The 12,778-nt window shown below is 41.3% G+C and overlaps 1 protein-coding gene across 3 annotated transcripts in view; it reads right to left on the minus strand.

Annotated features, from left to right (window-relative positions):
• Positions 1–12,778, minus strand: part of FNDC3B (fibronectin type III domain containing 3B) — a 679,078-nt gene that overhangs the window by 122,888 nt on the left and 543,412 nt on the right. For all 3 annotated transcript variants that reach the window (XM_029615068.1, XM_029615066.1, XM_029615067.1), the window contains exons 11-13: positions 10,547–10,600; positions 4,372–4,496; positions 3,318–3,489 (exon numbers count right to left, since the gene is read on the minus strand). In XM_029615068.1, coding sequence (XP_029470928.1) covers positions 3,318–3,489; positions 4,372–4,496; positions 10,547–10,600 — 351 coding nt within the window. The remainder of the gene's footprint in view (positions 1–3,317; positions 3,490–4,371; positions 4,497–10,546; positions 10,601–12,778) is intronic.

The raw sequence follows: 12,778 nt of genomic DNA on the forward strand, positions 1-12,778 counted from the left end.
TGGGAACTAAGATCAATTTTTTGAAGCTCACCAGGAAACCGTAGGAGTTGAATTGACCTGCAGGGAGACGAGAATCACCTCCTACAAAGCCACTGTCACTAGCCAGTCATCTAGGCATGTGAAGACCTGAATGCTACGATAACAAGGCATTTGGTGAAAACCCTCAGTGCTGCTGGTAGTCCAAAGGGGAGTACTCAGTACTGGTAAATGAGAGGAGTCCAACACAAACTGAAGGTAAAGCCAGTGGGAGGGATGGATGGGGATATGAGCATAAGCGTCTTTTAGATCCAGGACATACCCCCTCTTCTGGATGAAGGGAAGGATTGTGTGAAGGGAGTCAGTTTTGAATTTCTTCTGGAGCAGATTCTTTATTAAGGCTTTATAAATCCAGGATGAGTCTCAATCTCCTGGTTTTCTTGGGGAGGTAGAACTCTTGGCTATGCTGCTGGGGTGGAATAGGTTCTATTGCTTATTGATTGAGAAGTGACTATTTTCAGGTGGAGTTGCGTTGCATAAAATGGATCCAGATTGAAGGCTGAGCAATGAGAAAACATGGGATTCGGGATAAATGTAAGTGGTATCTAGAGTTTACAATTTTGAGTACCTAGTGGTCTTTGGTAATCTTGCACCATTCTTCCAGGTAGGGCTGGGTCCTCCCTCCTATCAGGGAGGATAGTTGTTGGGTTTGTAGGATGGTCAAAACTTGGCCCTGGCTTAGGTTGGGCCTGTTGTGTCACTTTAGATTAATGGCATTCTCACTGTTGACTTCAGGCCAGAAATTGTTGCTGTTGTGGAAGCAGAGATGAGATTCAGTACTCTTGAAACTCCTGGAAGGGGTGTCTCAAAGTATAGTCTTTTAAAAGCGTAGTACAGACGGTTTGATATAGACTGTTGGTTGAGAGGGACTGGACTGTCACATGTTGCTCTTTGATTTGAGCAACTGTTTCTCTGAGTTTATCTCCAAAATGGTGGTCTCCCAGGTAGGGGACATTTGCTAGCCTATCATGGACATTGTCTCACAAGCTGCTGACCCATAACCAAGCCATTCAACATCCTCCTATTGAGGCTGATGAAGAGCAGGTCGTGTCAAACACTTCAAAATGGACCGAATAAGATGGCATATACACTCTTCTGCATCTAAAAATGGCTTTGGATACACCAAGGTAGTGTTCGCCTACTTGAAGAAAAGGCTTCAGCTTTTGCATACAATCATATAAGTACTGAACCATGTAGAAATGGTGAGCAGAAATTTGTGAATTGAGTATGGAGATCTGGAATAGTTTCTTACCAAAATTGTCCAGTAACCTGGGATCTTTCTCAGGTGGGGTGTTAGAAAATATTCTTGTTCTGTTTGCTTTTTTAAGAGCAGACTCTATTACTACTGATTGATGAGGTAGTTGTACCACTCAGTATTCCTTAGATTTTTGTACTCTGTACTTTAGGTCTAGTTTCCTTGCTAGTGGGGTATTGGAAATCGGGTTCTCCCACATTCTTGTTTCAAACTCTTGCAGAATATCATGAATTGGAATGGCTGCTGGTTCAGATGGGGTCTCTAGAATTTGAAGATGACCAAATACTTTCACTCGAGGCACCTTGTCCTTTTGAACATTGACTCAGAGCACTGTACCCAACTTGTCCAGAAATCTGGAATAAGAGAGGCCCTCCAGCAGAGATGAGTGTTCCGATTCGGAGGGTATTCCCATCGTACCCTCGGCAGGGAGAGAACACTAATCCAGGACCCAGTGATGAATTTAGTTACTGAGGAGGGAACCTTGGTTGCCTCGGAGAGGTGTACTTTCTGGTGAACCTCCTCCGCGCTCGGCTTCCTGCACCCGCTGCCTTTCAGCTGCTTCAGCAGCAAAGTCCACGCCGGAAACCGGCTACCAGACCAAAGCACACCTCTGAGGGATCTCGAAAATTGCCTCAGGAATTCTCGACTGGGGGAGGGACCAATAGGTATTACCGTGGGACAGCGGGGCTCGATCTTTCTCCAGTTTAAAGGTAAAATTTCCTCCTCTAACGGGTACTGTGTTCCCGATAGGGAAGGCACAATCCACATCTGCTAGGAGACGGAGAGATGCTGAAGGGCTGAGGTCACTGCAGGGGTATATCTAGGGTGACGTCAGCTTGCACACCTGACTCCGGCGCCATCTGCTAGCAGGGGAGCACATAACCCATTGGTCCTGAGTCCATCTGGCAACACGCTAGGAAAAGCTAAGATTTGAATATTTACCCCTTTTAACCCGTTAAATTTTGGCTGGGACAAAACTTATCCAAAAAAAAAAAGTGTTGGTGTTCTGAGGGTGGCACTTAAGTTAGACGGTCAGTGCCAATATTCAGTGCTATCTGGCTAAAAAAAAGTTACCCAGGCACGCCCCATCGAGTATCCTGGTAAAATTACCTGGGTGACTCTCCTGCTCACTGCCCTGTTAAATATAGACCAAGTGTTTAAACCTACCTTTTAGCACAATCATAAAGCAATGATTCTTTCTTAATCGTAAATGGGTGCTTAGGTTCAATGTTGATTGTCCAGTAGAGTCTGGGGTCATTTAGAGCAGTTTCAAAATGGTGAGTTAAAGCGGCAGGAATCAGGCCTCTCTCTTACTAACAATCTATAAAAGAATAGCAGGAACTGCGGCGGGTGAGTCAGAGGGCCCCCCTACAAAATGTTTCCTCCTACCTTACAGCCAGGCATTTCAGAGTTACTGTATATATTAATGCACTTCAAAGAGACAGAATTTCAACCATAGACATGAAAAAGGCACAAGGTAGGAATCATTGTTTCCTTCAGTACAGGGAACATGTTTTAAAGATGATACAGTCTAGGCAGCAGGTAAGATCTTGATTTTTGTGCATCAGGTATTTTCTTCACTCTTTCCCTGGAAACACTCTGGAACATGTCAGAAATCCTTCCCCCCCACAGGACAGGCTGAGCAAGTTCTGGTTTTACTTCACTGTGTGTATTTTGTTTTGGGGGAATCCTGGACTAAATGAGATCGTCCTGATAAAAAGGGAACCAAGTTGTCAGGGTCTTTGCTTCCTAACGGGCCCCAGCAGAGAGTAGCGACAGCATGCCTCCGGTAATTTGTCTGCTTTAACGACTCTAGAACCTCATTCTCCCCTCATCCCTTCTAAAATACTAAAAGTTGCATAAGGAACAGGATTTCATCTCCTACACAGGCACAGTAATTGCAGATATTCATACCAGAAAAATGCATGTACATATATAACTGGACATGTGGTAGCATATGCAAAAAGAGGTTAAACATCTATAACAGAATGCTTTCTTGGTAATATAATCTTATCCTAGTACTTACATTCTCCTCCTGAATATCCAGGGTGTATGAAATCATTTCTTCAGGTGTGCAAACTTCTGGCCTGCTCCACTGTAGTGTTATCCATGTGATCCCAGCTCGAACAAGTCTTGGTGCTGAAGGCGTTGGAGGGATATTACCTGAGGTGTAGCACACGACTTCCTGGCTGTACCCACTACACAGTGACACAAAAGGAACAGAGAGATACAGTACGCAAGAGAGCCATGGTTTCTGAGAGCCAAAACAGGTCTAGTCAAAGCTCTGCCACCGAAAACCCTCAGAAAATTTAGTGTTTTATGTTTCAGTGACTCAGTAAAGCTATTTCTAGATTCCTGAAATCAAAATACAAGTTAATCTCTCTACTACTATTTGTCCAATCTTTGGGAATGAAGTGCAGAGAAGGAAGTCAATGCACCTGGAAGCTGCTGCACGTTATCTAATTCTGCTTTTCGTACTGTTTGTATAAAATACAAAAATTCCTTTTCTGTGAGTTAAGCTCTTTATTGAGTGGCTATGCAAATTATTTGACACTGGAAAGCTAAGTAAAGATAAATTGATTCCATAGATCTTTATGATTTTTTGACTAAGATCATAATTTAGTTTGTCGCATGCTTCACCATATTTTATTATATTGGAAATCTGCCGTTCCACCTATTTTCGCTCCCGACTTTACTATTTTACCTTCATGTACATGCCTCTCTCCATCAGACCTCTGTCTTTTGAGAAGTCAGTGCCAATACATTTCTCTCCTCATGTTAAGGGATTACAGCATATGTTGTGTTGAGGATTAGAGCAAAGCTTATGCAACTAATTAAACAACCTAATAGAAATGGTCATTGATAAAATGTATTTGACTTCTAACAAGCATTCTTATGTTTGAGGTAAGAGAGTAGCACAGTCACGAGCAAGTGATGGGGAGAAAAGGTGCATTTCACAGCCCACAAATACTACCAGAGTGGTAAAGACAGTAAGACAAGAGGAGGCAAATCATGCCGTACAGAGCAACTTAAAAATTGCATTTGAAGTCTTAATATTTTAGCAAAAAGATACTGCTTACCTAGTGCCTATGTCATTGCGAGCTGCTAATCTAAAAGTGTAACCCAGTGCTGGACAGAGCTTGGTCAACTTGCAGTGCCTTTGGCTCCCAAAATAACATTCTCTGAAACCACTGTTTCTTTTCCCCTAGGAGAGAGGCAATTTTTGTAAATGGATTTCCTTCAACCTGATTAATGAAATGGTAATACAGATTTTCCATATATGGCATTTTTTACCCAAGTAAGTCTCATCACACTTCACCATCATATAATTTCAGAAACATAGCAGAAGAAAAACTAAAACACCGCACCATCACCCGACATGTGGACAGAGACAACGGAGTAGGCATTCATTCGCGAGGAGCTCAAAACGTTTACAGAAAAGCAGAAAATACTGCTTTTCTGTAGTTCCTCGTGCTAATATTAAGTCAGAGGAACCAAAAAATGAGAATCCTAAAAAAAATAAAAAATGTAAAAAATGAATAAAAAAGTGTGCCGGCAGCCAGGTTAGGAAAAGGGATGCTCAATTAAAGAGCGACCATGTTCCTAACCCGTAGCTGTGCACAGCCACCTCTCCTGGGCACCCGCTGCAGAGGAGGTACCCCTAGTGCTTGCTTTTTACCACAGCAGCCCATTTAAATATTACATTGGGTGCCCCAGAGAGATGTATCAGCGGGCATTAGGAGAGTGGGCACTCAATCATGAGTGTCCGTTTTCTGCGCAGCGATATTACATCGGCCTGTTGGTTGCTAGCAGGAATTGAGAAACATAACTTAGTCTTTACAATGTGCTAACATGAACAAATATTGCTGAGACCAAGTAAAAAATATCTGAAGAGACGATGTCAATTAGAATCCATTTAAGTATGGGTGAAAATGTAATATTAAGAGTTTTATCTTTTTTTTTTTTTTTTTTTTTTTTAAAGAGCAAGTAATTTGCTTCACCCATATGAGCTCTAATAAAATGGTTGGTACATCCCCATGCTACACTTTTCGTCATGCTTGGTTTAGATCACTGATTCTTTAACCAGTCATCAGGCCATACCCAGCCAGTCGAGTTTTCAGGATATCCACAATGAACAGGCATGAGATAGATATGCATGCAATGGAGACAGTGTATGCAGATCTCTCTCTCTTGCATATTAATTGTGGCTAGCCTAAAAAAACCTTACTGGCTGGGTGTGTCCCAAGGACTGGGTTGAGAACCACTGTTTATACCATCTATTCAGTTATTAAAAAGCAGGCCTAGAATCTAGCCAGGTGCGAATGCTCTGGTACTAGTTTAAAAAAATATAAACTGCTTGCCAGAGAACCATGTTAAAAATATGATTCCTTAGCTGCACAAGATGGAACAACTGACTTTTCAAGAATATTTCAGTCACGCTCATTCAAATTTCCAAAAGAAATGGAAAAAAATTTGTATTTGAATGCCAGCACATGCCCTGAATTCCATTTGTACTACACACTTGTTCTCACCTTTCCAACTCTGTTGGTGATTCAGCACACACACACACACACGTATAAAATAGACATTAGCTGTTTAGACATGGGGGCTTGGGACTTCCCGATGTGCTGGCCAGTGGGAATACTGTTTGCCAAGCAGTAGGACTAGCCCAGTGGGTATACAGGTGCCAAAAGCTTTTCCTTATTCTCTTTGGTAGGCTCCTCAATAAGGTTGTTATGTGACGAGATGCCTGTCAAGACTATTGTTACGTTAATCTTGGCTTATTAATTCAGATTTTTTAAAAAACTGAGTTAAATAAAATGAAAGCTTTTGTTAAGCAGCAAACATCCTTCAAAACTGAAGTCTATGGAGCCACCTCTAAGAACGATATTCGTAAACTATACAGCTGAATCAGTGTAAATGGCAATAGGCAAGATGTGTCATGTGATTACAGAGTACTCTTCCCTTATCTATCACATTGCCCAATAATTCTTCTTTCCTGACACTTATTTCTAATGCAAGATGTTAAAGTTAGCATTTCCCTACCCTTTTTACCACTCCGAGAAAGAGGGGGGTAAATGAAAGTTTTAGGTTTACATTTGGCATTTTTATTTGTAACTTTTTTCAAGGTAACTGAATGCTTACAAAAAATATGCGAGTGGACAGTAGTCAGGGCTGAAGTCTTGATGACTGGCATTATTGCTCACAAGTTCCAAACCAGTGCTTTGAATATAAGGCACTATTTTTAAGAGCCTTGTCCCAGAGAGCTTAAATTTAGGTTAAGCAGAGGATGATGAAGTGTCCTGATAGTAACATTTGAAGATCCAGGGGCTGACGTCAGACACAATTCTTTGCCAAATACTCTCCCGTGCCGCCATTCTCGTGCAGTCTCTCTGAACGAGCACACTGGAAATTTCTGAGAATCAGCTCCAGAATTGTGTTTTCTTGTTGAGCGATAAGAAACATCAGTTGGGGTGGTCTCCTGAGAGACAAAATGAGGGTAATTTTATAACAGCCCATGTAGGGCTGAGGTCTGCATGTAGAAAGTGCAGATTCTGCCCACATTTTCAAAGCAGACTTAATGTGTGCAAGTCTGCTTTGAAAATTAACAGGTGGAAATGAAACTCGGTGCGGCAGCCACACACGCTTATTTCTGTCTGCTTGGGAACAGGTATACATAGGTAGGTACACGTTTATTCATGTGCTTTCAAAACTCAAAAAGGTTATGTGTGAAATAACCTAGATGGTTTCCCCATCCCACCTTCACCTTTGGAAATGTGTAAATATATGTGAAAAATGGCTTCCACATGTAAACCCCCTGGGGCACTCTTCTCATAGCCAATTTACGAATATATAACCGTGCCTTCTGTGTATAAATGCTTTTGAAAACCAAGCCCAAAGTGTGTGCCTTTCATCTGGTTTTTCTCTTCTTTGGTTTCCTTTCACCAACTCTGCTGCAGTCTTCCTTCAGCGCCGCCAATCAGCCCCAAGTGCTCGTTTTACTTTTAGGGAACTCTGAAGCAAGGGGGTAGAAAGTCATCTTGACCACATGCATGCCTGGCATTTTGTCCTTGATAGGCGTTGATGGCAACACAATAGGATCAGGAAACAGTAGCGCTCCTGGAGTTCTACAGATCTCCCTCATACAGAGTCTCTCTCTTCCTTTCTCTTTGCTGAGGGCACACAAAATTACCTGCTTTTCAAAACTCACATAAATGCTTAGGAAGTGAGTTGACTTGTGCATTTTGTTTACACAAATTTTTATCAGTACACAGTATATCTCAGGATTGTTTAAATGCATATGCGTGCTCATCCATGCTGTTCATTGGTTAAAGTCCTCTGACCTGGATCCATCTGACATTAATTCTGGCAGAATTAACCTCAAGTTCTCAGACTAGTTGAATTTAAGCCATTGCAGAATGCTGTAGAATACAGGGGACTTAGGAAACACAGAGTCTCACTCATGGAGAACCCAGTTTGTGGAGTGTGAAAAGCTTAATATGTGGTTATCTAGTTAAAAAAAAAATGGCCATGGGGAAGTGGTGCACATAAAGAGCAAATTTATTGAAAAATAATCACACGGGCACATTCCTGATGACCTGTGGTTTTTAAAGAGTAACTTTCACCAAAGGAAAAACAGTCTTTTTATGCAGGATAATCGAAAAGCTCCATGTCAAAAGAGACAAGCTGAGCGAGTCCTGGTTTTAACCGACCATTAGCATGAGGATGTAGCTCTGACAGGACTACGTTGTCATGCATGGAAGTAGGACAAAAGCAAGACAGGTTCATCCTGTTCTTTGTGATGGGTATGGTTAGATCATGTTCATACCAAAGAGCATGAGGAAATAGCAGATCCAATGCTAACTTACAGGGTCATTCATCAAAATGCGTTATGGCACTAACGCCATAATGCATGCGTATTTATCACAACACACAGCATGAATGCAAATTTTTTAAATTTATTCAAAGGGGCAGGATTGGGGAGGGGTTTGGGCGGGATCAATGAAAATGAGGGGCATTATCACACAGTGCGATAGCGTAACACACACTATCGCAAGCTTTTAATGCTGGAAATAACTACACCTTTTTTCCTGACGTTAAGCTATGCGATATGCCCAAAACGCAATTTGCGATAACTACTGCAAATTCTGTTTCGGGCATTTTTGGAGAGAGGGGAGAGTGGAGTGGAGCCTTTGGAGTGGCACACATAGTAGTCAACTATTTACACTGATATAGGACGGCCAGCTAGTAACTCGAGGTGAGGGTTTGGTGGTGGTATAGGATTTTGGGGCCAATTTTACATGCAGAGTGAGATGTATGAACAGCACAGTAGACCTCAGTGAAGATTTGAGGTCATTTGGAGTAAGGAAAGTCACACTTAGATAAGATTTCTACAAGGTTCTCTTGCCCTAGTTTGATGGACTCTCTACCAGGGTACTATCAAGCCAGGGCGAGAGAAAATTGACATAATCTCATCTTAGTATGACTTTCTTTACTCCAAATTACTTCAAATCTTCACTGAGGTCTACTGTGCTGTTCATACATCTCACTCTGCATGTAAAACTGGCCCCCAAACCCTACACCACCACCAAAACCTCACCTCGAGTTATTAGCTTGCCCTCCTATAGTGATATAAATAGTTGACTACTATAAAGGCCTTATAAAGAGTCTCTCTCTCCTACCTATGCGACTTGCTAAAATAGCATGCAGTGTGGTAATTCTAAAATTATCATAGCCATGCCCCTTTTTCTTATCGCGGGCGTTATCCATGCAAACATTATAGCATACTGATGAATCTAGTGGTAAGTTCAGTGAACTGATAGGTGCTGCGGCATTTGAGTCAACCCCACCACTTTGCTGACGGCAGTCTTGTCGCTATGATACTTTAATAAAGCCCAGACAATAAGCCTTACTCCAACAATTTCTTAATCATGTATCACCACCAAATGCATAATGGACTTTCCCCCCAGGAGTTTGTGCAATCTTTTTTAAACCCAGGGGGAAAAAGCAAACCTGATCAGGCATTTTGTTCATTTCTGGCATAAATGGGCTGATACGCAGCTAAAGAAAGGGTTTGTACAAGAGCTTTGGTTATTTACTAAAAAATATTTTTCTTAATAAAAGGCCATCAATAAAAGCTGCCTTTCAAAAAGAGACTTCTTCACATGAAAAACTATGCTCATTTTAACGATTATGCTCTCAAAACATTCCATCGACATTCATCTTCAGCTTTTGACTCTTTTGCCATATCCTCTCTGCAGTGTTTATGACTTTTAATCTTCAATCTACTGACTGTCAAATGAGTTTAGCAGATGACAAATCTGAAAACTGGGTGGCCGCTTCTTACTTTATAACAAACTGAACTGCTTTTCTACCTCCTCAAATCTTTCATACAGTCTGAAAAATTATTTGGGATCTGCCTCTCCCACAGCACAAAGAAATTCAGAGCTGATCTGGAAATGAACTGAAACAGGAAAACAAGGTAATTCATGGAAACCTCCTCCCACCAACTAATCAAATAACCAAGGTCCCACTATCTATACCAGCATCAGAGTCCAACAGTACTAGGAGTAGGGGACACTCCATGAAGTTAACGGGTAGCATTTTTAAAACAAATCGGACAAAGTATTTTTTCACTCAGCGTACAATTAAACTCTGGAATTTGTTGCCAGAGGATGTGGTGAAAGATGTTAGCGTAGCTGGGTTTAAAAAATATTGCACAAACTCCTGTGGGAAAAGTCCATAAACCACTATTAGCTATGTAGACTTGGGAAATCCACTGTTTATCTTGGTTATGACTGGACCTATTTTTTTGGGATCCTACCATGAACTTGTGACTTAGACTGGCCACTGTTAGAGACAGGATGCTGGACTTGATGGAGTTTTGGTCTGTCTCAATATGCTCTTATGAACAAAATTAATTTCTAAGGGCCTGCAGCTAGACTGACTATTTTGTTCCATCTATCTTGTGTCTTAAATGTATGTTTCATATCACATACACTATTATACAATAATATGCCTCAGGCACGAAACCTCAATGTAAATGACATCCAAGTATATCAGAAATGTAACTGTAAATTAACAATATGCTACCAATGATGCCCTACAGAATGACTCAACATTATGAGATTTTTAAAAAATTGTTGCATGAAAATGCTATTTGCGTACCAGACCTTAAACCTATTAGAAATGCTTTTAGCAAAATATTTAGAAGTTTAGGAAAGGAAAGGAAATACATGAAAATAAAAGACTTACCTCATCCCACTCTAAAAGGTAGCTAGTGATTTTTGAGCCGTTGTCGACAGGAGCCTGAAATAATGTAAATGAGGCTTCAGAAATACATACAAAAACCAAAACTCCTCTGCAGTGAAAGGTGAAGAACAGACTATCAGCACTATAGAGCAAAATCCTAACAGAATTTTGTATTTAATAGTTGTCTTTTTTGGCTCTAGTTCAGTATTTTTTGTATTGCTTTTTAATTTTACTAAGGGCCTCTCTTTCCAATAAGAATATGTACAGATGATGACTGATTTCAATACAATTAACATTCCACAATGAAATCTGGGAGTTGTTGGGAATTTATAATTTCCCTGGGCTTTAAGTTCCTATCCATTTAAAAGAAAGAAAGAAAAAAACAAGGGAAGCATCAACTTGGAATTTTAATTATGATTCTGGTTCTCTGTTCCTGCTCAGAAGAGCTGACCCAGGGTAATTCCCCCCCCAAGGATTTTACAGGGAAAATTGTGCCACAAAACATAGGGACAACAGTTTTAAGCATCAGATATTCTGTTTGTAAACCACTGGCAGGAGCAGGCTAAACAATTTAAATCAGTGGCGTAGTTACGGATGGGCCTGGGTGGGCAGGGGCCTACCCAACCGAAGAGGCCTGTTAGAGCGATGCCATCGTGGGATCCCATCCCTGTGACGGTGAAGAGGAAGGCCGGAGCAGCAAGGCTGCTGCAGGATCCCATCCCTGCGGCAGCAGAAGTAGGACTTTGGTTGTGTGGCTTGTGCCTAATGAAAAGACCCTGCTTGTGTGTGGGTGAGAATGGGAGCTTGAATGTGTGTATGTGTGGGTGAGAATGGGAGCTGAATGTGTGTATGTGTGGGTGAGAATGGGAGCCTGGGTGTGGGTCTATATGTACATAAGGATGAGATTCTGAGTGTAGGCCTGTGTGTGCGCATAAGAATGGCCATGTTAACTGTTCCTTGTAAACTGTTCCTTGTAAACTGTTCCATGTAAACTGCCACCCGGCAGTAATTATTACTGTTCTCTGTGAACCGGAGCGATATGTATTGTATACAGGAGCTCCGGTATATAAAAACCATAAATAAATAAATAAATAAATAAATAAATAAATAAATAAATAAACCTGGGTATGGGTCTGTGTGCATAAGAACGGGAGCCTGGGTATGGGTCTATGTGTGCATAAGAACGGGAGCCTGGGTGTAGGTCTGTGTGTGTATAAGAATGAGAGCCTGGAGCGAGGGGGCATGAGAGACTGAGAGCACATGTGTGTGAGGGAGTCTTTGAGAGAAAGAGGAGGGACGAAGAGGGAGGAGAAATAGCCTAGTGGTTAGAGCAGTGGACTGTGAACCAGGAGACCAGTGTTCAAGTCCTGCTGTTGCTCCTTGTGACCTTGGGTAAGTCACTTTACCCTACATTGCCTCAGGTACAAAAACTTAGATTGTAAGCCCTCTGGGGATAGAGAAATACCTACAGTACCTGAATGTAAACCAGTGTGATATCTCAATTGAGATTGAATGTCAGTATATAAAAAGCTCGTGTATGTGTGTGTGAAGGAGTCTGTGAGAGAATCGTGTGTGTGTGTATGTGAGGGAGTCTGTGAGAGAAAGCGTGTGTGTGTGTGTATGTGAGGGAGTCTGTGAGAGAAAGCCTGTGTGTGTGTGGGTGAGGGAGGAAAGGAAGAAGACAGTAGAAGAGAGACACTGAAAAGGAATTAGGAAATGAGCAACAAGGGAAAAATGGGAAAAAGAAAACAGGACCAACTGAACAGACAAATACAAAGTTCAGACAACAAAGGTAAAAAAAAAATAATTTTGAGATTTTAGCAATCTGAATATGCCATCTTTGGGAATGTGCATTTCTTATATTTTTGTATTTTGCTCTTTCTTCAGTTTTCCACTGTTCAGATTCTAGTTTCTCAGGCTATTTTGGTTTTGTCTGCATGTTTCTGTTTCTAATTTGTAGCCTCTTATTTCTGTATTAGGTAAAGATCGGTCTCTGTTTCGCCTGTGTGTGACTGAAATGCGGTACTTCTGCTAGTGTGTAGTTTCTCTGTAGGAGTCCAGCTTGTTCTGTTATTCCAGTAGGTGATGTATTAATGTTCTAGGGCCTGATGTAGTGTTTGCTTTTCCATAAGGTTGCTGTTATTTGAGTCCTGAGAATCAGTGCTCTTACTGTATGGTATGGCAAGGTTCTAGATGTCTCTTTCTTTGCAGGAGTTTGTGTTACTTCACAAAATA

This window comes from Rhinatrema bivittatum, chromosome 9, assembly GCF_901001135.1.
Source record: "Rhinatrema bivittatum chromosome 9, aRhiBiv1.1, whole genome shotgun sequence".
NCBI lineage: Eukaryota > Metazoa > Chordata > Amphibia > Gymnophiona > Rhinatrematidae > Rhinatrema > Rhinatrema bivittatum.